Genomic DNA, 24,847 nt, shown 5'->3' with positions numbered 1-24,847 from the left:
CAAAGGAAAGATTCAAGACGTCAAATGAATGATTACTAAAGTGAGATCCATCCTCAATGTGTTTACATTCTCGACTCCTCTAGTTCTGGAAGGAGGCCCGGGACAGTGCCACAGGGCTGTGCTACACGGGAGTTCTCAGAATCCCAGGGCCCGGAAGGTGAATTCCTAAGTGTGACTCACAGACATTTATCCTCCTGTGAATCGGTGTTATTTCCTTTGAGAATTCCTGTTACTTTCTCAGCAGCAGAGAAATATTGATTGGAATCTGTCAAGAGAATAAAGCAGACAAGTGCTTGTGTGTAAACTGCAGAGCATCCACTGTGTCTTGCTGGCTTTATTTTGGGTGCACACTGGTGTGCGTGCGCAAACACATCCCAGCAGTGTTTTCTTTGTGTTGTCTGTTTCCAAGTTTCTTTCTAGCTTCAGCAAATATTGTTATTTTAATTATTTTTGACATGTCAGGAGCTCTCCAGCTGCGGGCTCTGAGCTGCTTGCTCTGACTTAGATCTCACAGGATGTCCAGAGGGCTGTCAGGTATTTATTTGTTCTGCCTCAGATTCTGACAGTAACCTTCCCGTCCCACCCTTATCTTCCAGGGACGTGGGAAGTATCTGTGGGATCTGTGGATTTTTGTTGGAAGCACAGAAGGAAATTTCTTCCCTGAACCTAATAAAGAAAAGGTGGTCTGAACTCAGACCAGATTCCAGATATAGTAGCTAAGGAAGGCAGAAGGGACAGAAGGAAAGAAACGCCAGTCTTCAAAACCCGCCTTGAGCTGATGAAAAAAAGCACGCCAGAACCACCCTACTTCCTGACTTCTTGTCCCCTGAGCTCATGAATTTCCTCTTGTTGAAGCCGTCTTGGGACAGCTTTCTGTTCCTTGCAGTGGAAAACTCCCCAGACACAGCAAGCAGAAGATTCTTCCGATGGTGCAGAGATCCCAAGAACAGGGAGAAGTCGATCTACCCTCACCAAACAACCACGGGTGGTGGCCTGAGTGATTGCCAATAATCATTGCTTCTTTAGAAGAGTTTTCAAAGTGGTGATGAAATTGGCACTGTTGCTTCTGAGGGCAGCCTTGTCATCACCATGGGTGGGAGGCTGCCCCAGATCCCTCAGCTTCATTATGAGGAAGCCCCAAGGGGTGTGACATGTCTTTCCTCTGCCTCTGTGTCTGTCACCACTGGTAGTCACACAGGGCTCCACGCTTGGTTTAATTCTCTGCTGTCACCGTTTTGAAATTCTTAATAATGTATGAACAGAGAATCTCACATTTTCATTTTGCACGAGGCCTTGCAAACTGCAAACTCCCTAGCAGGTCCTGCGCTCATGTACCTCTAAAGCACGGCTCAGACACCCTCTCCGAAAAGGGGAGCTCGGTGGCAGCAACCCAGCGTTCATTTTAGAAGCATCTTGCACGTGATCACTCATTTTACAGGTAAAATTTCCTTTCCTCTCTGTTGTCTTCTACCCAAAAACCCAGCTCTGAAAAAGCAAGGAGTATAATCTGAAAAGGTCCCAGAGCATCACTTATCTCATCTGAGGGAGGTAAGAGGACTGTGAGGAACAGCCAGCAGGTAGGGGACACTTGTACTGAGTAGGAAGTGTCTTCCCAGCATAATCAACCTTCTAAAACTTACTGTTCTAGTAGAAGGAGAGGTCGGGCACACGAGGGCTGCATTAGAATTCAAATTTCATCTAAATAATATTAAACCTCCTACTTGGCATCCCTTTTATGCTAATCCTTTCAGTCCTTGACGATGTTTATCGGGACTTCCTTTTGCTCTTCTTCAGAAATGGGCCCGGCTAATGAAGAAAGGTTGGTTTTATTCAGAAAAAGAAAGGGTCCGAAGTACCGTGTGTGGCGGGTTCTGATTCTGAGCCCCGCAGGCTTGGCCTCTCCCTGCGTGACTCCATATTCGTCAGGACAAGCATCACCTGCGTCTCTGTACGCCGCTGATTTAGGGCAGAAATAAAAGCTCAGCCAACAGAGCAAGGCTCCTCTCACACATGGCTATGTCTGAATACAAATGGTTCATAATTGAGGGCTAAACTTCCTTATTTCAGCTAGGGCCAGCTGCGAGGGGGAGAATAGCTACACTGTGTTTCATCATATATAAACTGTTCTGCACTTGGGGAGTGTAGGAGGCCAAACGTTGGCCATGTTTCAGGGCCCTGTGGGGCTGCATTCAACTGTCAGTGATGAATGCTTATGTTGGAGGTGAACGCTTAGCAGGAGGAAAAGGGGGCCAGCTCATTGCAGGAAGCCTCCTCCCCTGAGATCAGGGCAAAGCCCCATGGGAGAGTCTGGGATGGTGGGTCAAGGACACAGTGTAAAGGGAGGCAACACAGAGGCCAGTCGGCGTGGTTTGGAGGAAAGGTGTTCTGGGATGTTCTGGTCTTCTACGACCCAGGGCATGAGATCTCAAGATCCTGTGCAGACCTGAAACTTTTTAGTTCCAAGGAGGTGCTACTGGCAAAGAAAGAACAGTCTAATGTGATGTATGTTCCTTCCCTCTTGCTCTTGTCCCCTCCTTCTTTACTGATTCATTCACTTCATTCACTTCATTCACTTCATTCATTCAGTCTTCTTTTTGAGCCTGGTTTTAATTCTTCCTTGTGTTTGTCCCGTTTTCCCTTGCTCTCTTCTTATTACCACCTTCCTTTTCACAGGGACCAGAGGGGGTTCTCTGTGTGCTTCCCACACTCTGTGACTTCCCAGGTGGGAAGCCCCACAGATGTGGAGTGCTTCATAAGGGAGTAATGGGCTCTGGTGAAAGTCCCCTGGACATCTTACAGATTCTTACTTTTGACCGATACAAGAGAGGGTTGCCTTATTCGTTTTGGTTACATTTATAATCCATATTTATGTCCTTGAAAATAAGTCTTTTGCCTACAAAGCTTTGCCAGCACATGTTTTTCCAGTAAGGCATTCTTCCAGATTGAAAAAACCTGTGACAGGCTTGATGTGGAGACTGAGAATAAGCCAGCGAGCCAGGACTGGGGAGATTTTGGTTGCCCACTGTCCTTCTCTCGATTTGTAGGACTTTTGCTTCGGACAGGAGACTGGACCTAGTAACAGTGGTGTTACTGGCGCTACCCATTATTCGGAATCTGCAGGGGTCTTGAGTGGTTTCCAGTCTACACTAAACACTACGTGGTGAGTAGAATAGCCATATTCCAATTCATTTATTTCCACCCAACTGTGTTCAAGAAAGAATTCAATGATCTATAAAATGTATAAGATACAATTAAAGATCATAGATAAGAACATTTGAGCAAAAGGAAAATCAAGATAAAAAGAGTAGCTGAAACTAGGAATGATGTACAAAATTCATACCAAAAATTTACATATATTTACCACAGGAAGAACACATATTTGGCTCTAGTCTTTCTAAGCAGCTAATATAGAGAGGAAAACATATCCAGTTGTTCTTAATATAAGAAACAGACTAGTTGTCTGAAAGAAACACCATGCTTTCAGGTGTTGGGGCTAGAGAAAAACTCTTCCATGATCACAGCAAGGACACCCACCTCATGTAAGAGTCAACATTATCGACAAAATCCTGATAGTAGGTTCATCAGTGAGTTTTTAGGGCCATTTCTCCACGTGTCCCTCAATGCTAGAGACGGTATCACCAGTAGAGTGTAGTTTTTAAAAACCTGGACTCTGGAGTTAGCTTTTCAAGCAAGGGTTGGCTGTACCATTGCGACCTGGGGGAATACCACCACCCAAGGTGGGTATGGTCTTAAATGAGACAGTGAATGTAAAACAGCCAGGACAATGCCTAAAACATGCTGGGCCCTTGAGAAACATTATCACTACTGAGCTAATGGCATAGATGGACTGCATTTCCTTTAGGTATTTCTGAACAAACACTGTTTTCTCTTAATAGAGCTTTTGTTGATAAGCATTCGCTGGCCACACATTATAATGTTTAGAACAAAATATTTTTTGTTCTTGGTAAAAGGCAGAGCCAAAGACTCTAAGAGGGTTAGCCAAGAGGAGGGATGAGTCTTATATACCCTTAGGAAAATCGAGAAGCTTGGAAAAACACGTGTCTGAATAAAACGTTACCCTCCACAAAACACAATCTTGGGTCTGTACTAACAAAACAACAAAAGTACAACTGAGGCCACAAAGTCCTATGCGTAAGGGCATGACTACAATGCTTTTAGGGTTGTAAAAGAGATCAGAGTGGGCATTTCCATATATTCACCTAAGTTCACCTCTCCAACAAGTTTTCTCAGTAAGATATCCATAGATCATCTACCTTTGATTAATGTGCAATTTTGGTAAAAGCTCTAAAACAACAACAAAAAATAATGCTTAAGTAACTGGATTCATTGGTTTGCTCTATGTGGATGTTATTCACAGGTTAATGTTGGGGCATCTGCTAAAGACTATAGTTTTAGGAAAGTGGTCTGTTGACCTTCTTTCTGAGAAATAACAGGCAAGCTACTAAGGCCATTTCTCAAAACGAAATAGTCCCCACCACCACAACAGTAATAGCAACCACTCCTGCCCTCCACTATGGCATCTGAAGAAATGGGGAAAATGTATCCCTGTGTATTCTCTAGATTAGGAGTGGGAAGGCAAAAAGGGATCACACATTCAGTTCAATCAAAGATGGCATCAAATGAAGTTACTCCTATTCTCCATTGAAAAGTGGTGTCTGAATTGTCAAGAGACCATCCTGATTCTAAATGCGATCTCAGTATTGGGGTAGATACAAGCATCAGTAGCCAGGGTCTGTGAGTTCACGTAGCTCAGCTCATTCCTGTTCACTGAGCCCAAGGCCAAGGGTGAATCAATAAAAAGTGCAAGTAATTTTAGGTGGGCATGGATTACTCATGTGGCATTAGAGAATATGATGCACAAAAGCCACTGTAGAATATTTGCCTAAAAATACCCCCACTACTCAAGGCTGCAATTTATCAAGTGGGCATATGGCTTTTTGAGGGGCAGAATGTCTAAGGAATGAATGGGTGTTAATTTGGAGGAGTGAAGGCTGGGCCTAGTAAATTACAGAATGGGTGGCACTCGGGGTCCAGTCACGGGCCACCATGACGGTGGTCCCCAAACAGTCGTGGAGACAGAAAATGATCTCTGACTATTTTGTTTGGCTTGAGATTTTAATGTACAAGATGAAGGGAGAGTTGATTTAGCGGATATTGTTTGCGTAGTTCACTTGCACATTTTAAAAAGATGTAAATAAATTTATCTTTGGTTTAAGTTTTCCTGGTCATGGTGCTGCCTCAAAAAAAAAAGAAAGAAAAGAATTAATAGGCTCCTGGGTGGCACAGTCGGTTAAGCGTCGGACTCTGGGTTTTGGCTCAGATCACGACCTCAGGGTCATGAGATCGAGCCCCACATCGGGCTCCCCGCTCAACGCAGAGTCTGCATGAAATTCTCTCTTGGGCCTCTGCCCCTCCCATTTGTGCTCGCTCTCTCTCTCTCAAATAAATAAATAAAATCTTTTTAAAAAAAGAGAGATATAAAAACCTAATTCTTTTCTCAAAAAATAATAAAACAGGGATGAAAGAATGCTATGAAATCAATGATGGCAGTGGGGCAATACTTAAAAACGAAATGCAGTGTAAAGCATAACTCCCAGTTTCTAGGGAGTGCAAATCTGACAGCACAGTACAGACTATTAACACACAAACTATTAACATGAATTTTCACTCGGAACGTCATTCAAGTTGCCAGTGAGGGAACACCCTCAAGCAGCTTGACCGAGATGTAGCCTGGGCAAATTAAACACTGACATGTAAAGATCACAACGCCTTTTATTTTTAGTGAGGCATGTCATAGGCAACACTGAGATGTGACTTTGTCTGGCGTTGCCCATAAATGCAGGCCCATGTTTGGGATTTACAACCGTACCTGATCGAGGCAGTTGCTACGCAGGTATCTGAGTGCTTGCTGAATACTCTGAGGCAGGGGCTGTCCCGTTCTCTGGACGTGAACTATGAGAGGAACACCAAAGACAGTCTTGTCTTTGTAATCAGGAACTTTCATCCTCTTCATGAACTTTGGAACTGACCTAGAATTCACAGAAACCAGGTCATGCAAACCTCCTGGGGCAGCCTGTGGGGAGAGGCTGTGAAAGCAAGCAAGAGGGAAGCCAAGCTTTTGTTGGAACAACCAACAGGCGCAGGGCAAATTCAACATCTCTCTTAATCACATGACAGGAAGTACTATGTGTGCCCCTTGCCTATGTTAGATCTCTGACTATGAAACAGCACGATTGGGGGCGCCTGGGTGGCTCAGATGGTTAGGAGTCTGCCTTCAGCTCAGGTCATGATTCCAGGGTCCTGGGATCGAGCCCCGCATCGGGCTTTCTGCTCAGCAGGGAGCCTGCTTCTCCCTCTCCCTCTGTCTCCCCCCTGCTCATGCTCTCTCTCTCTTCATATCTCTGTGTCTCAAATGAATAAATAAAATCTTAAAAAAAAAAAAAAAAAAGAAACAGCACGATTTACGTTAGCGGAACGGATTTATGGCTCTGTTTTCAAGTCAAGGGGACAACTTTGCAATTTAATCGTGACGGCCACACCTCTCAAGGGATAAACACTTGTCCCCAATGAGACGAAACAAAACAAATTTAAAAACGCTAAGAAGAAGAAATTTAGTTGGGGTTGGGGGAGATTTTTCTCTATACATAATTTATAACATAGGACAATTAATGACCCATTTTATATTTTTTCAAATCTATCAGCTTGTCTAAAACAGCTCCACATTTAGGTTCCAACACATGCTTTTGTCAATTCCTTATGACAAAGGTTTACTGCATATTCCTGTTTTTATTTGCCACTGAAGCCAAAGCCGGAACGCACCTGAAGAATTAAATGCTCTTGGAATGAATCAGTGCTCTAAGTGGTGAGCCCCGCATTGAGCCAGGAGGCACAAGCGACAGCTATTTCTCGGCAAACTGCCAGATTTATTTTCTGGCCAGTTTATTTTTAATGCCTCTGTTCAACATTCATCACCCTTTCCTTGTCTTTTTTTTCCTTCTTGGAACCTGACTGCTTTCCCTGGAAACCAGCCGAGAGCTGCAGATAAAACTCAGCGGGCTGCATCCGCTTCCAGGGGCGGTAGCACAGAAGGCGGACAGGGGGGCAGGGGGCGGCAGGGGCTGCCGCCTGATTTTCAGGACATCGGCAGCGAAGGCCACGAGTGGCTTCTTCAGAAGTCAGAACCTTACTACCGAGGCTTTTGCAACCACATACTTAGCTCTAGAACAAACGATCCCCTCCTAAGCGGACATGCTACGCACCACGTCCAGCCGTGTTTATTGGACATGGAGTACTTCTCCATGATGGCCGTGAGGCGAAGCAGTGAGAAGCGCTGGAGCAGGTTCAGCTGGCCGGCCGTCTGGTTGCTGATGTGCGGTGCGGTGGACGCCTGAGGCTGGTGCGAGAGCTGGAAACTGTTCCATCGGAGTCGCCTTTACCAGAAAGACCGTCAGAGAAGCCAGTCACAACGTGGCCGTGTTATTGGAAAACACACGACGTCACTGATTTCTAAGGAGCTAATCAACAGAGCTTCTGAGCCAAGAGAAATCACAAAGCAAGTGCAACAGAAGACACCACGGCAGACAGTAAACCTACAAAACTGTTGTTTTCAAGTCTGATACATCCGGGGAAGGTTTTAATAAGGGACCTAATACATTTTGTTTGTTTATTGCTAAGTTTGTTCCCAAAGTGTTGAAAGCAGCGGAGACAGCGTATGTGTGAGTGTGTGTCGAGAGAGAGAGAGAGAGAGAGAGAGAGAAAGACAGACAGAGAGAGAGGCAGAGAGAGAGAGCTCAAGATGGAGAGTGGGATCTGGAATGTTCTGGACCCGTAGACCGTTTTCGCACTGCCATCCCGTCTGCATTCAAATTCTCCTTCTGTTGACATGGAACCTGAAGGTGGCAGGCACAGAGGAAGGAGGGCTCCTGAAGAGGTGACGTGTCAGCGAACCCCAAGGGACATCTCTGTCTCTGCCTCAACAAGAGCACAGCACTGTGTATAGTGCTATGTTTCCACTAGTTCAGCTCGTTCGGGGCCATTTTTCACGGGTGCTTCTGAAGTGGTCTTTGTAGAACGGCTTTATGTACTTTGTGATTGGCAGTTTAAAGCCAAAATAAACTTGTGAAGTACACACCTTGGGTCTCAGAAATTTCTCATAGGATTAAAAAAAAAAAGTTAAAAAAATTGAGATGGGGACGTTTTAATTGATATGGCAACAAGGTCATGGGCACGGAGCGTCCATTTCCAGTGATCCTGGACGGTGCCTAGCACTGTGCTTTGCACATACATTCACAACAGTTTTTTGAGTGAACATAAGATTGAATTAAAGGACAAAGACTCAGAGGAATGAATGTGAGTTAACATGGATTCAATCACCATAACATCTGTAGAAAAGATACACTTCCGTTCAAATAATTCCTAACCACATGTATCACTTCAGACAGTGTCAGGCACTTAGGAAGTGCGCTGTAAATGTTCGTTAGATAAACAGACCATAATTATTATGGAAATGGATTAAAAATCATTTCAGAAAATCATGCCACCAACCTGTTTGGCCTGGTCAGAGAGGCCCCTACACCGGAGTCCCTCCTCTCTCGGACCCCAGTGGCCTCCGACTCATTAAGAGATGTTCCATCTCTTTCCACGTCACTGGGTGTCGTCCGACCTTCCGAGACAGAGTTGCCTTCGAAGTCTAAGGTGATCTGATTAGGAGATGGGAAGGGGCATAAGCTGGGTTCTCCAACCAGTGCGTCATGTGTTTGCAGTTCAGGCAAGACATTTTTTGACCAGTCATCCACTACTTCTTGGAGCCCGTTGACATGGTGCAGAATGTCATCTAAATGGGGGAAGAGGTCATCTTTCTCCAAGTCCAAAAGGTCTCCTGTGCTGGCGTACAAATGGGAGCCCGGGACGTTGTCGTAGATACTGACTCTGCTTGCCCTGTGGCAGGACGCCATGAGCCTGGGCTCCCTGGCCCCGGGGCCCTGCTGTCTGCCCAGGGAGATGCTGCCGGTCCTCCAGTTAACCCCATTGCTACTGTCTGTTGGCGAGAGGCTTTCGATAGAGAGCGCCTTGGGGAACGTTCCCGGTTTGTGATCCTTGGGGATGTGCACCACCAAGTTCTCCTGGGAATGGAACTCGTGTGTGTGGTTTCCGTCGCCGGCATCCCGCAGTGCTGTCCCGGCCAGCACGTCCAGGTCTTCCAAGTACATGCCCCCGCGCTTGTTGGCCTCCTGGCATTTTCGTTCCTTCAGGCTGGGCGTGCTCACGCCACTGCTGCTCTTTTCCGACTGGCTGCTCACCCCGCTCCATTTGCTGGCGCTCAGGAGCCCTTTGGGGCAGGCAGTGGGGGGTGAGCTCCGGAGATCTCCGTTCGGTATGGGGACGCACTGCATGGCCTTGAAGGCCTCCGGCTCCTGCTGCAGCACAGGCCCGCTGATCACCAAGCCCCCGGTCCGCCCCGGCCCCTTGGGCCTTCCGTGTGCCCCCTTCCCTCTGAGAGTCTCCATGCGCTTCAAAAATGACTTGGCTCTGGCCCTGGTGGGTTTCTCATTCTTTGGGTAGCTGAGAGCGTCTCTGGGGGACTGCGGGAGGCCGCCGCTGACGAACGTGGCGTCCAGCATGACCGGGCTGTCGGGGCAGGGCTGGCCGGGGCAGTCGAAGGGCGCCCGGCTGGTGCCGTGGCCGCTGCCTGGCCGGCTGCGGCCGTCACTCCCTCCGCTGCTTTCACTGTGAATGGAGCAGACCTCGGGCTCGCTCAGGTCGGTGAGGACGCTTTCACTGCTCGTGGTGTTTCTCATCCTAATGTCTCCCGACGACCCATGTCTGTCTCCTCCGGGGAACAGTGTGTGCAGGTCATCCACGCGAGACCACCGGCGGCTGGTTCTTTGGAAAGTCCATTTGTTGCTGATGCAGAGATCTTCCTCATCTGAGTCGTCACCCTGAAAAAAATTAAAGATAATGCTCATTTCCAGGCAGCTCGGATGCAGTGGGAAACCGGGTGAATGCGAGGCGAGGTACCCCCCCCCCTTCCTTCCTCCCTTCCACGCGTTCCCTCTGGCCGGCCCTCTGTCCTTCCGCCATCTTTCCTTGTCCCGTAGGCCCTCCTCCCTCTCCTCCCTCTCCTCCCTCATGGCTAGAGGATCTCTTCTCAACCTGCCAAGCTTTCTTCCTTTCAGTTTTCATAGAGTTTCTGAATCCTTCCTTCCTAAGTTTTCCTTGACTGATTACAAAGAGGTGTAATTACCATCTGACTAGACATCTAAATATAAAACACCTGCAGCTCCCTTGTTCAGAAACTTAATCCTGCCATAAAAGGCACTTACTTCTTTCCTGAAACCTCTTCACTGAGCCCCAGGACCCTATTTCCAGCTTCCCTCTTCTGAACCTGAGCATCAATCTGTCTCAAAGCTAACACTCCTTATTTTAGTCTCCCAAACCTGATTCTTACTGTGTATTCCCCTGTACAAATTAATGGCAAAATTACCTACTGAATTCCTCTAAGTAGAAACTTGGGAGCCATTCTAGACATCACTAGTTGAGGAGAGTCCAATCCAGGCTGCTCTGCTTGGCCAGCCTTCTTGTTTTTAATCAACTGTGCATCGAAATGCCTTTTGGCAGGACATGCATCTCTGGGCTGCTGCAGCCCGCACTGCTCTGCCCTGTCTCCCACTCTGTACCTCACACATTTCTCTGACCTGTCTGGGTGCTGCCTGAGTATGAATCCCCTGAGAGATGCCAGTCTGGGCTCCCTGTGGCCAGAGACGGCCTCATTGATCTTTGCAAATCCTTACGGCCCAGGACAGACCTTGGCCTAGGGCAAAAAATAATCTCCTTCCAAGGTGAATGGATTCATCGTCTTCTTCCCCCTCCTCGTCATGCATATTACCCAGACCCAATCCCGAAATGACTTCCAGATCTGTTCCCTCATTCATATCTTCATTCCCATTCCCTTTGTGTAGGCCCTTGGCACCTCTGTCTGGGTCTACTACAGTAAAAGCCTGGCTAGAATCCTTGTCAGCAGTGTCTTCCGCATCTAAACAGCTTTCCACAGTGTAATCCAAACACGATCATGTCATTTTCCAGCTTCAAAGCCTTCAGCTTCCCTTGGCCTTCCTAGAAGTCTTCAGCATGGCATTCAAAGCCCTTTCAACCTGCCTGCCATGTACTATTCTTGCCTCATTTCAGTTGTGTCTCTCAAGTTCACTGCACTCTGCTCTCTGGCTCCAAGGCAATGACCACTTTCTCCTCCGAACTCTGTACCATTTGGATTAGATCTTTGTTGTAGCATTTATTCTAATGATAACTTAAGCTCACGCCACTCGTATCCACTGTCAATCCCTAGAGGTAAGCTCATCAAGAGAAGGGCTTGTATTTCGGGGTCTTATTCGTATTTATATCCTCCCCAACGCCAAGCACATAGTAACTGCTCCATATTTTTGTTTGTTTGTTATTTGAATCAAGTTTATTTTTTTTTACTTTGGCATCTGGTTCTAAGACCTGGTTCCAAATTCTGGTAGCTCCAGTTAAGAGCTTTGATGGTTGTTTGCAAATTGCTTACTCTCTCCTAAGTAGGTTTCTATTACTCATGAAATGGGACTACAAACAGGCCCTGCCTCATAGGTTTGCTGCGGGAGTTAAATGAAATAATGCATTTAGTAGGCCCTCACTGTTATTTTCCAGTGTTGACTCAAATGCTTATCTATTTGTTGCCTATCTAAGAAGATTGCTTACCTATCTTTTTACATATCTAATGCCCACTTTAACTCCCCTTAATTTTTAATATATTCTGGTCTCAAAGAAAAGTAAACAGATGTTCAGTCAATAAATATTGGCATCTCCCCATTCTCGCTTATTTCTTGAAAATCTAGGTTCATACGGGTGGGACTAAGTGACAAATTCAAACATTCATGTACGGTAGAAGGTGGAAGAAAGTAAAAATAAACTAAGGTACTAATGGAGAATTACACAGCTTTGGGATCCCACTGGGAAATTAGCTTTGAGTTAGAAAAAAAGTTATATAAAGCTTTGGCAAAAGAGTTTAAAAAGATGCACTTGGGGGCACCTGGGTGGCTCAGTTGGTTAAGCGACTGCCTTCGGCTCGGGTCATGATCCTGGAGTCCCGGGATCGAGTCCTGCATCGGGCTCCCTGCTGAGCAGGGAGCCTGCTTCTCCCTCTGACCCTCCCCCCTTTCATGTGCTCTCTCTCTCATTCTCTCTGTCTCAAATAAATAAATAAAATCTTTAAAAAAAAAAAAAGATGCACTTGGTACAAGTGGAAAAAAGGAAAGATTCTAGGATGATGAATCAAAGTTACACTTTGTAGCATTTTCAGTTTCTCTTTCCCTGTGATTGATACAACAAGACATGACATTTGAGGGCTGTTTATATATCAGGCACCATAATAGGTTGAAGCTTGAGCTCACTGGATTTTCGTATCACATTTCAGGAAGGTAGTGAAAAGGAGTTGATATTACATTATCATTCTGAAAGGCCCCTTTCAGCAAATACTTTTTGAGAAGGCCAGAAAAGGATATACTTTTAAAGAAAAGGTAGATATTTTAGATTGAAACTATGATGTTTAGTGTGGACTCCAAAGAATTCTCTCTCAAGCTAGACCAAGCTCGGTCCCTGATGTCAGCAAACCACATACTAGTTGGATACGGATTCCTTTATTTTGGTCAAGAAAAGATGCTGAGCTGGGCACTGTGGACTGGGACTGGAAAGTCTGTCCCTATCTGCTAGACTCTAAGAGCTTATTGTACTAGCTTTGAGCAACAGGCAGGTGTTTACAACCCAACCAAGTCATTTGAAACAGTGGCAAACTCCTGGAAAAAAAGGCCAACAGCTCAGGGAAATTTTGCAGTATTTAGGTCTTTTGAACCAAAACAAACAAATTAAAACCAAAGCAATAAAAAAAAAACAAAAACCCAAACAAAACAAAGAAAAAAGAAAAAAAACACCCATTCTCCTTTTGCACCTTGTGCATATAATTATCATAGTATGTCCCAAGGGCTGTGACATGATTCTGGTTTTTTTTTTTTTTTTTTTTGCCAGTGCAGGATCTTTCAAGCTATTGATAGTGACATACAATAAAAAATTTTCCATCACAGCTTAAGGCACATATATATTACAATAAAAAAACAAACAAGCTAATGCTATAATAATTATCCTTGTTTGTACTCTGATATTTTATAATCTAGTTTAGTCTGTTTCATTTTTAAAAAATATTGTTTCTTACCCACCCAACTGATTTCACAACCCACCAATGGGTCGTGATCCACCATATGAAAATCACACTGCACTAAAGTTTTTTTTTTTTTTTTTAATACATCAGGGCCCAGCAGACTATCATACATAAAGCAGATTCTCCAGTAATAATTGTGGGAGTGTACTGATTAAGAGATATTGAGATTTCACTGTTTGATAGTTTTTTTTTTTTAAAGATTTTATTTATTTGACAGAGAGAGACACAGCAAGAGAGGGAACACAAGCAAGGGGAGTGGGGGAAGGAGAAGCAGGCTTCCCGTGGAGCATGGAGCGTGATGTGGGGCTCCATCCCAGGACCCTGAGATCATGACCTGAGCTGAAGGCAGACGCTCAACGACTGAGCCACCCAGGCGCCCCGTTTGATAAATTTTTTGAGGCTAAAAACAAATAGTTTGATTATTTAGAAATGCAAAATGGAAATCTCTAGGAGTCAGATGTATTTATGAGAAAAGGACACACCAAACAAACTTTAATTTCCCATCTCAACAGTTTAGTAGACCATGGAAATCCAGACACTTCTATCAAAAGAACTGACAAGAGGTCCTCATGATATTGTTGTGGCCAAGATGGCTAATTGTGTTTGATACTACAGAGAGTTTTGTTGGTAACTGGTTGAGTAGCTCACACCAAAGAGTGTGATCAAAAGGCTGAATGCAACTAAAGGAGAGATGTCTGAAGGATGCTTCAAAGTTATGTCCATTTTAAGAATAACTTGAATAAGCCAGGAGAACTCATGTTTTCAAAGTATGAATATGGCACAAGGTAATTCACTAAGTGATCTTGAACAAGGTACCCTTTTTGAGAGTCAATTTTCTCAGCTGTAAATGGGAATGATAATAATTCACATCTAGCATTATTTGTCCACACAACCAAAAGAGATTAAATGTGAAAATGCCACATAAGGGCGCCTGGGTGGCTCAGTTGGTTAAGTGACTGCCTTCGGCTCAGGTCGTGATCCTGGAGTCCCGGGATCGAGTCCCACATCGGGCTCCCTGCTCGGCAGGGAGTCTGCTTCTCCCTCTGACCCTCTCATGCTCTCTCTGTCTCATTCTCTCTCTCAGATAAATAAATAAAAGCTTTAAAAAAAAAAAAAAGAAAATGCCACATAAGCCTTAAAGGGCAAGATAAAGCTAATTATTGCTGTTAGATACTGGTGATATTGAGATGTATAATGATCTTAACAGAATTGAAGGATGGCCTGTTAATAAGATGAAATTTTTGTAAAGTGAAATATAAGGACCCTAACTTCAAAAATCAACTATAGAGCGTGCAGGATGGAATAGATTTAGTTTAATCTATTAACTGCAGTTCCTATTCATAGCTTTGAGAGTTGTAGTAGATTTCAGCTTAATGTGAGTTAACCATGTAATGTGGTTATCAGACCGAGACACCAACTTTAGGATGCCTGACCAGAAGCATGGATCTCAAGACTCTAAAGGTTGCAGCCCCACTGTGTTTTGCACTGGTCACATACATCAGAAACACATTTTAAGAGGCACATGGAAAGGATTTTCCTGTATTTCTAGAGAACAGTAATCAGGATGGCCAAGGATCTAGGAACCACAACTTCCTGTGCACGATGATTGAAAGAACTAAGAGCTTGGTTTAGAAATGAGAAATTCTATAGCAGTGCTATTCAAAGTGTGGTCAAGGGGCTGCCAGTCCCCAGACTTAGCAATCTTCAATGAGATAGGTACAGACCTTAGGAGTAAGCATTAAAATAGTTTGTCACCATTTAGCAAGGCTGTGTTCTCCAAATTAATGAGCAGGGGCTCGGTCTTACTGAACAGGGTAGAGACAAGTTTGGGTGTCACACAAATATTGCAACATGTGATATTTCAAGATTAGTTCATCTATCATAACACAAAGTATATCATGTACAGGATCTAATGTTTCACAGAAAGATAACCATGGGAATTGGCTTGTGATGAAGGACTGAAGATGAGTTTTGAAAATACAGCTTCACTTACTTCATTTTGAATAGAAGGTAAAAAGGAATATCTTAAGCTTTTAAAAATTACTTTAAAACCTCTTCTTTAATTGTAGTCAATATACTCTGTGAGACTGGTTTCTTTATGATGACTAGTATTAAAACAAAGAAACATTCTAGATATACATTCTTCCCCGTGAGTATAGTGTTGTTGGCAATCCAGCCTAAATTAGGTAACAAACAGGAAACTCGCTGTCATGAATACTCATAGTCCTAGCATTTGAACAAAGTGTGTGAATAGGCATTTAATATGGGAAACTGCTATGTCAAAGTAAACTTTTTGTTTGGTTATGACAGCCGAACAACAAAAAGGCTATGGGTATAATGATTCTTCATATTAATTGCCTATACATACACTTTTAATAAAATTGTGAACAGTTTTCATGAACTCTTCTATTTCCCATTATATTTGGTTTGATTATATTCATTGGAATGCAACTTTTGTGTTAGTTGAGGCTAATAATAAAACAATGAGGCTTATATTTTCTATAATTTTTTTCATTTCATATTTCTAATAATTCATTTGTACTGAATTTTACAAAAAAAAATCTTAGTGGCAGGCTGGAAATTAAAAATAAAACAAACAGAACCCCAAGTCACTCAGTGTGGACAGTCTGAGAAACTTTGTTCTAGATTGAGCAGAGGTCAGAAAACTTTCTGTAAAGGGTCGGATAGTAAATATTACAGGTTTCTGGGGCACGCGGTTTCTGCCACACCACTCAACTCTGCTGTTATAGCCAGAAGAACGATCACGGCTTTGTTCTAATACAACTATCACTTTCTTTACAAAAACAGGAACAGTGGTTTGCCGACGCCCAATCTAGAGGTTAGAGCTGAAGGGTTGCCGTACGAAAAGTGAAATCTATATTTTGGTGCTTCTTCAGAGGAAACAGCTAGAATCCAATCGGCAAGTTTACATCAAATCAGCTTTTAGCTTATTATTTGGAAGACTTCTAGTAATTAGAAATAAAATAAATTGCCTTGCAATGCAGTGAACTCATCCTGTCTGGATGCTTACAAACTGAGGCTGAGCGACCTATGAGCGATGCTCTCGGAAGTAAATCCTGTGGCGGACAAGAGGCTGGAGGAGATGACAGAACATCCCTTCCAACTCAAAGATCCTACGGTTCCAGGATATTCCCATGCAATTATCTTCAATTCAAGACTGTAATACTCTCCAGGTAAGTGAATGCTGGAATAAGATGTAATTTTTCTCTCATTTAACCCTGCAGTTTGGAGCTGCAGAGAGGTGTCTAATTTGGTGGGAGTGACGGGGGCTTGTGTGAAAGGTGCAGTGGGTGGAGTGGAACAGAGAGCGGGCCCCTGGGCAGCCCTGCAGCTCCCCTGAAATGCTGACAGGCGTCCAGGCCAGGAGAGGCTGCCTGCAAGGTGGCTATTAGTCATGGTTTCTGGGTTGCTTTCCACCTTTGGTTGTGATTTCAAAGAGCTTTATTAAAACCATAACTTTAACCAGAACCTTTTGAAACCATTCTTTCTCTCTTGGGAAATCTTAGGGAAGAGTCTTGTGCGCCCACGTGTCCTTCTCTTTCCTCATTTAACAGATAGCTTTACTGGAGTCTTCGGCCTCTGACTTTAACTTTGAATAGAAGTCATACCACATAAACACTCACCATAATTGGGGGATTTTAAAGTCATCATGAAGCAAGGGTGAACCGTGTAGTTAATAATGCAGAGGAAACACTTTTCAGAGAACAAGTAGGTCTGCCTGTACTTTGGAGTTTTTAATTTTAGATGGAGTGCTGATATTTGGCTTCTTCTAAAAAATGAGAACATTCTTAGTTGAAATTATATATTCCTCAGAGACAAACGCCAACCAGACACTGCAAAAGAATTTTTTTTTCCTGATGGAATTTGGCCATGTCTTTACACTGGAAACAGGAGCCCACACAAGTCCACAGCTGCAAGAGGCAGCTAATCCACAGTTACACAGAAATTTAGAAGTATATCTTCCATTAGAGTTAACTGGAGCTGAGTGGCTAAGTGCACCTGTTCAGAAGCTGGAATGTACCATTTGCAGTGCTGCACGGGGCTGGGGGGGGGGGGCACTGCTGGAATGCCTCTTGGCTGGGTTTTAGTAAGTCTTTTGGTGAGGTGTGTGGCCAAGATTGAGAATGCTCTTCTCTACCTGACTCTCCCAGAGACAGGAAAAGTTACCTTGAATCTCTGAAGAACAGCGTTTCTCTTCTGCAAAGAGAAAATCTTGTGGTACTATCTTGATGGGGGAAGGCAGGTGTGATTTCATTTTTCTTGGGGCTTTACAAGGAGCATTTGATGCACAAGAAAAGTGCATGCCTAACTAAGTATGAAGGAGGCTTCACTATCCTCATCTATTTGTGGGCTTGTTTTTCTCTCTTGGGTGAACCCACCATACTCTTCAGAATTAAAAAAAAAAAAATCAAACGGGAAGGAAATGCCAAGCAGAGCAATGAGATTCACTGAGAGAGATCCAGAGATACATTCCCACGAAGACATTAAATAAATTGTGGCCCTCTGTACAGATGGCAAGAGATACCCCTCTTCTAAAAACAACAATAAAAACATATAACCGTATATATTGCTGGGGAAACTGTCTCAGGCCAAGCACCAGGAGCTCACTCAGACTCCAGTAGTTTCTGAATTCTTTGAAAGGCAAAGAGGGGCAGTCTGGTGCCCAAATATCTGAGGTCAAACCCTGCCTATTTCTGCGTGGCTTTGAGCAAGTTACTACCTCTGCGTCTGTGACATGGAGTCCGTGATGAGGAACAGGGTCTGACATGCTCCGTGTGAGTGTTTGTTGCCCCCCCCCCCCCCCCCCCCCCCCCCAGCGAAGCCAGCACACGCAGCCCCTGCAGAGGCCCCAAACGGCGAAAGAAAGATTGTGGCTCTGGACAGTTAGGCAATGTGGGGATGACCTTCTGCAGAATTACGCATGTCTGGGCCTCTGCAGATGAGAGATGAGGATTATATTTTTATTTCTTGGATTGCCTAAAATGGGGACGTACCTAGAGGAAATGCTGCTGATCTTTTTTTTTCTTCCAAACAAATTTCGGAATGATTGCAGTGTTACAGGGTGCTTTCCTCAAGTTTCACTTTCTATATTTGAAACACTTGGCCTATTCCTAGTCTGTATTTATTTTTTGTAATTTTTTTTTTTTGCAGTAAAATAAAGGATGAGCCTATGACTTGTGAAAGGGACAGATGACAGGAATGCATGCCCCCACACAGGGTCTCCTGCATAATTGCTTCGACCACAGCCCCGGGATGCGGATCATTACTGAGATCCACAGGGCGGTGGAGACCACATGTTGAAATTATTTATTTGAAAATTCAGGCCATGTCTTCTCAATTTACAAAGTGAAAAGCAGTATTTTATTCGGGTGCATGCACTTTGAGGCCTCTAGCTAAGCAGGGGCTGTCTGGGTGTGTACCACTACATCCAACATCAGGAATAAATTAAGAATGTCAGAAAGACTGAAGTGACCAATTCACAGAGGAGCTTTTGTGAAGGTAACCCATAAGGAGCCCCACAAATGGCATTTGGGCCCATCTCACATACGGGTTTCTGAAAAGCTGGTGATAGGGTGAGAATCCAATCACTCTGCTTGGTTGAAGACAAATCATGTCATTAGCTTTTGTCTTCTGTAATACACTGTAGCCACAGATCTGTATAAGAAGCCGTACAGACCAGCCACGCTCTAGACTCACAGGCGTGGCTGTGTTAGTTTTAATAAGAACCATGTGTTACAACCAAAACAACATCTGACCCTCATGCTTCAAATAGTATATATGCTTCTCAAGGGGTCTATTCAGCCAGGCAGCTGCTGGGACATTTATTCCCACATTTTTAATTTGTCTTCGGCCTAGACAAATTGCTCATATTTTAATATTTCTCTGGATATTGTTTTTCACTGTTTTGCCTCATTAGCTTAAATCTTTTGGTTTCTAACTCAAATCCCAAATTGTTTTTAAGGTGAGGTCAACCAAAATTCATTTGCTCCCTCCACCCCCTTTGGGTTCTATTTTAGTACAGAAATTCAAGTTAAGGTTATTTTTAAAGATTAGGTTACTCAGGAGTGAGTTAAAATCCATTGGATTTAATGATTTCTCTGTGTAGACCAGGATAAAGAGCACTTTCTTTTGACTAAAAGATGTTTTCTCTGCTTCTTCAAAATACACTGAGGCTTGACTTGTTACATACTGGAGAGGCGAAATGAAAAAAGTAGTTAATGATCTTAATTCTGAATTTCCTAAAAGGATCAATTCAGTGAGAGAGAGAGGTCTTTCAGCACAGTGGTGGCTATGAGCCTGGGTTTTGGAGTTAGGCATGCCTGAGTTTTAAACCCGGCTCTGCCGCCAGCTGAAAGATCATGAACAAATGACAACATGCTCAAGTTTTACTTCCCTTCTCTAGGAAACAGAGAATCCCTACCTCAGTGGATTAAATGAGATCACGCATGGTCAGTACATAACGTAGCTCCTAGAAAACAGTAAGAGCTCAATAAAGTTCAGCTTTACTTCAGAACCGAACTCTCCAGTCTCATTCATACAGACAGAATAGCACATGCGAGTCCTGGAACAGGGAGGGAGCATAGTGACTCTTAAAATGGAATGAAATTCCTTGTGACTAGAGAAAAATGCACGTGGGCAGGAAGGGTGAGGAGGAGGCAGGCTCAGCATCTTGTTGCTACACTCTCTGTCACCCCCTCAAACCCATTATGAAATGATCCTGCCCGAGGATGAGCACATCTTCAAGCGTACTTGGAAATGAAATGCCATTGAAAAGGACGAAGCAGAAGACATTTGGCATGGACCCAGGGGTTTGTCTCTGCATCCTCTTAATCTACGAATCGCCGTGAGTCTGATATGGAGTGGATATTTACAACTAAAGAAACTTCTAAAAGATGACCATAAAGAAGACATGTTATATCTTTATGCAAACACTCTGGTCAAAACTACAGCAGGCTTAGGAGCAAGATGGCGGAGGAGTAGGAGACCTGGATTTCGTCTCCTCTCAGGAATTCAGCTGGATAGGGATCAAACCATTCTGAACACCTACTAACTCAACAGAAGATCGAAGAAAAGAAGAGTAGCAACTCTCTGAACAGAAAAGCGAACACTTTCTGGAAGGTAGGACGTGCGGAGAAGTGAATCCGAGGCGATATTCGGGAGGATAGACGGTGGGGGAGGGGCCTCCGTTTGCTGCTTCTGGCAAGTGATAGAGCAGCAGAGCATAAAATCGGAACTTTTAGAAGTCGGCTCCGCTGAGGGACCTTGCTCCAGTGGCTAAGCGGGGGGTGGAACCCTCGTGGGACAGTGTGGTCTCAGGACCCTCAGGGTCACAGGAAGACCGGGGGGTGCCTGAGTGCGGCAGAGCTCCCAGGAATCGGAGCGGGAAGCCGGCTGCAGAGACGGAGCCCAGGCGCGGGCTCTCAGCTCGGGGTGGCCATAAACTGTGATCCGCGGCAGAGTTGGGCCACTGCTCCTCCAGCAGGGACCCAACAAGCGGCAGATCCGGGGAGACTCACCTTCCTCCCTCCTCACGGGAGGAGCCGTGCGGGAGTGCACCGCAGGGATCTGCTGGGTTTGGAGACTCCACCCAGGGTCGGGTGCCAGAGATAGAAACGCTTGGTCACAGGCCGGGTGAGCACGGAGTGCGGCCAGAGACCGGGGAGACGGGAGTGACTGACAGCTTTTCTCTGGGGGCTCACTGAGGAGCGGGGCCCCGAGTTCTCGGCTCCTCTGGGGCGGAGATTGGGAGGCCACCATTTTCACTACTGGCCTCCAAAGCTGTACGGAAAGCTTGCAGGGAACAAAAGCGCCCGAGAGCAGACCCGAGCAGATTACTTAGTCCAGACACAGCAAGGGCAGGGCAATTCTGCCTCCGGCAAAGACATTTGGGAACCACGGCAACAGACCCCTCCCCAGAAGATCAGCGAGAAGAACAGCCAGCCAAGACCAAGTTTACCGATCAATGAGAACGGCAGAACTCCAGCACTAGGGGAATACTGCACATAGAATTCATGGCTTTTTTACCATGATTCTTTAGCCTTTCAAAGTTATTTTTTTTTAACTGTCTTTTTTTTTTTTAATTTTTCTTTTTCCCTTTTTCAACCAACATCTTATCAATCCCTTTTTTAAAAAACATTTTTATTTTTCATTTTTAGAGTCATATTCTATCCCTTCATAGTAGTTACCCATATTTTTGGCATATATATATATATAAGATGTTCTCTCTTTAAAATTTTGAGATAGTTTCTTCTAACAGATCAAAATATACCCTAAATCTCTAGTGTATGGTTTTTTTCTACTCCCCTGCATGATCACATTCTCTCCCTTTTTTTCCCTTTTCTTAAATCCTCTTCTTTCTTTTTTCAAACAACTTCTTATCAATTCCTTTTATAAAATTTTTTATAATTCCCATCTTTACAGTCATATTCCATCCCTTCATCATATCAACCCTTATTTTTGTATATATATAAGTTTTTCTTTCTTTAAAATTTTGGGAGGCACTTTCTTCTAACAGAACAAAATACACCCCAAATCTAGTGTGTGGCACTGATCTATATACCAGCCTGATCATATTTGATCACATTCTGTTTTTTTTGTTTTGTTTTGTTTTGTTCTGTTTTTGTTTTTATCTTTCCCTTTTTCTTTTTTCTCTCTTTCCCTTTCTTTTCCCACTGCTTCAGGTCTTTTCTGATTTGTTTAGAGTATATTTTCTGGGGACGTTGTTACCCTGCTAGCATTTTGTTCTCTCATTAATCTATTCTCCTCTGCACAAAATGACAAGACGGAAAAAATCACCTCAACAAAAAGAACAAGAGGTAGTACCGACTGCCAGGGACCTACTCAATACGGACATTAGTACGATGTCAGATCTAGAGTTCAGAATCATCACTTTAAAGATACTAGCTGGGCTTGAAAAAAGCATGGAAGATATAAGAGAAACCCTTTCTGGAGAAGTAAAAGAACTAAAATCTAACCAAGTAGAAATCAAAAAGGCTATTAATGAGGTGCAATCAAATATGGGGGCGCTAACTGCTAGGCTAAATGAGGCAGAAGAGAGAATCAGTGATTTAGAAGACCAAATGATGGAAAATAAAGAAGCTGAGAAAAAGAGAGATAAACAACTACTGGATCATGAGGGCAGAATTTGAGCAATGAGTGATACCATAAGATGAAACCACATTAGAATAATTGGGATCCCAGAAGAAGAAGAAAGAGAGAGAGAGGGGCAGAAGGTATAATGGAGCAAATTATAGCAGAGAACTTCCCTAATTTGGGGAAGGAAACAGGCATCAAAATCCAAGAAGCACAGAGAACCCCTCTCAAAATCAATAAAAATAGGTCAACACCCTGACATCTAATAGTAAAACTTACGGAGTCTCAGAGACAAAGAGAAAAGCCTGAAAGCAGCTCGGGAGAAGAGATATGTAACCTACAATGGTAGAAACATTAGATTGGCAACAGACCTATCCACAGAGACCTGGCAGGCCAGAAAGGACTGGCAGGATATATTCAGAGCACTAAATGAGAAAAATATGCAGCCAAGAATACTATATCCAGCTAGGTTGTCATTGAAAATAGAAGGAGAGATAAAAAGCTTCCAGGACAAACAAAAACTAAAGGAATATGCAAACACGAAACCAGCCCTACAAGAAATCTTGAAAGGGGTCCTCTAAGCAAAGAGAGAGCCTAAAAGCAACACAGACCAGAAAGGAACACAGACAATATACAGTAACAGTCACCTTACAGGCAATGCAATGACACTAAATTCCTATCTTTCAATAGTTACCCTGAATGTAAATGGGCTAAATGCCCCAATCAAAAGACACAGGCTATCAGATTGGATTAAAAAACAAGACCCATCGATATGCTGTCTGCAAAAGACTCATTTTAGACCCAAAGACACCCCCAGATTGAAAGTGAGGGGGTGGAAAACCATTTACCATGCTAATGGACACCAAAAGAAAGCTGGGGTGGCAATCCTTCTATCAGACAAATTAGATTTTAAACCAAAGACTGTAATAAGAGATGAGGAAGGACATTATATCCTACTTAAAGGGTCTATCCAACAAGAAGATCTAACAATTGTAAATATCTATGCCCCTAACATGGGAGCAGCCAATTATATAAGGCAATTGATAACAAAAGCAAAGAAACACATTGACAACAATACAATAATAGTGGGGGACTTTAACACCCCCCTCACTGAAATGGACAGATCGTCTAAGCAAAAGATCAACAAGGAAATAAAGACTTTAAATGACACACTGGACCAAATGGACTTCACAGACATATTCAGAACATTCCATCCCAAAGCAACGGAATACACATTCTTCTCTAGTGCCCATGGAACATTCTCCAGAATAGATCACATCCTAGGTCATAAATCAGGTCTCAACCGGTACCAAAAGATTGGGATCATTCCCTGCCTATTTTCAGACCACAATGCTTTGAAACTAGAACTCAATCACAAGAGGAAAGTCGGAAAGAACTCAAAAACATGGAGGTTAAAGAGCATCCTACTGAAGAATGAATGGATCAACCAGGAAATTAAAGAAGAATTAAAAAAATTCATGGAAACCAATGAAAATGAAAACACAACTATTCAAAATCTTTGGGATGCAGCAAAGGCAGTCCTAAGAGGAAAGTATATAGCAATACAAGCCTTTCTCAAGAAACAAGAAAGGTCTCAAGTACACAACCTAACCCTCCACCTAAAGGAGCTCGAGAAAGAACAGCAAATAAAGCCTAAACCTAGCAGGAGAAGAGAAATAATAAAGATCAGAGCAGAAATCAATGAAATAGAAACCAAAAGAACAGTAGAACAGATCAACGAAACTAGGAGCTGGTTCTTTGAAAGAATTAACAAGATTGATAAACCCCTGGCCAGACTTATCAAAAAGAAAAGAGAAAGGACCCAAATCAACAAAATCATGAATGAAAGAGGAGAGATCACAACCAACACCAAAGAAATACAAACAATTATAAGAACATATTATGAGCAACTCTATGCCAGCAAATTAGATAACCTGGAAGAAATGGATGCATTCCTAGAGATGTATCAACTACCAAAACTGAACCAGGAAGAAATAGAAAACCTGAACAGACCTATAACCACTAAGGAAATTGAAGCAGTCATCAAAAATCTCCCAAAAAACAAAAGCCCAGGGCCAGATGGCTTCCCAGGGGAATTCTACCAAACATTTCAAGAAGAATTAATACCTATTCTTCTGAAACTGTTCCAAAAATAGAAATGGAAGGAAAACTTCCAAACTCATTTTATGAGGCCAGCATTACCTTGATCCACAAACCAGACAAAGACCCCATCAAAAAGCAGAATTACAGACCAATATCCCTAATGAACATGGATGCAAAAATTCTCACCAAAATACTAGCCAATAGGATCCAACAGTACTTTAAAAGGATTATTCACCATGACCAAGTGGGATTTATCCCTGGGCTGCAAGGTTGGTTCAACATCCGCAAATCAATCAACGTGATACAATACATTAACAAAAGAAAGAACAAGAATCATATGATCCTCTCAATAGATGCAGAAAAAGC

At 43.5% G+C, this 24,847-nt stretch overlaps 1 protein-coding gene across 1 annotated transcript in view; it reads right to left on the bottom strand.

The window, feature by feature from the left end:
* STARD13 (StAR related lipid transfer domain containing 13) overlaps nucleotides 1-24,847 on the bottom strand; it is a 187,225-nt gene that overhangs the window by 15,762 nt on the left and 146,616 nt on the right. The window contains exons 4-7 of the mRNA XM_035002914.1: nucleotides 10,812-11,061; nucleotides 8,566-9,959; nucleotides 7,281-7,451; nucleotides 5,891-6,050 (exon numbers count right to left, since the gene is read on the bottom strand). Coding sequence (XP_034858805.1) covers nucleotides 5,891-6,050; nucleotides 7,281-7,451; nucleotides 8,566-9,959; nucleotides 10,812-11,061 — 1,975 coding nt within the window. The remainder of the gene's footprint in view (nucleotides 1-5,890; nucleotides 6,051-7,280; nucleotides 7,452-8,565; nucleotides 9,960-10,811; nucleotides 11,062-24,847) is intronic.

This window comes from Mirounga leonina, unplaced genomic scaffold, assembly GCF_011800145.1.
Source record: "Mirounga leonina isolate KUSES-001 unplaced genomic scaffold, KU_Mleo_1.0 Mir_127, whole genome shotgun sequence".
In the NCBI taxonomy this organism is placed as follows: Eukaryota; Metazoa; Chordata; class Mammalia; order Carnivora; family Phocidae; genus Mirounga; species Mirounga leonina.
This window is presented reverse-complemented; position numbering and strand designations above follow the sequence as displayed.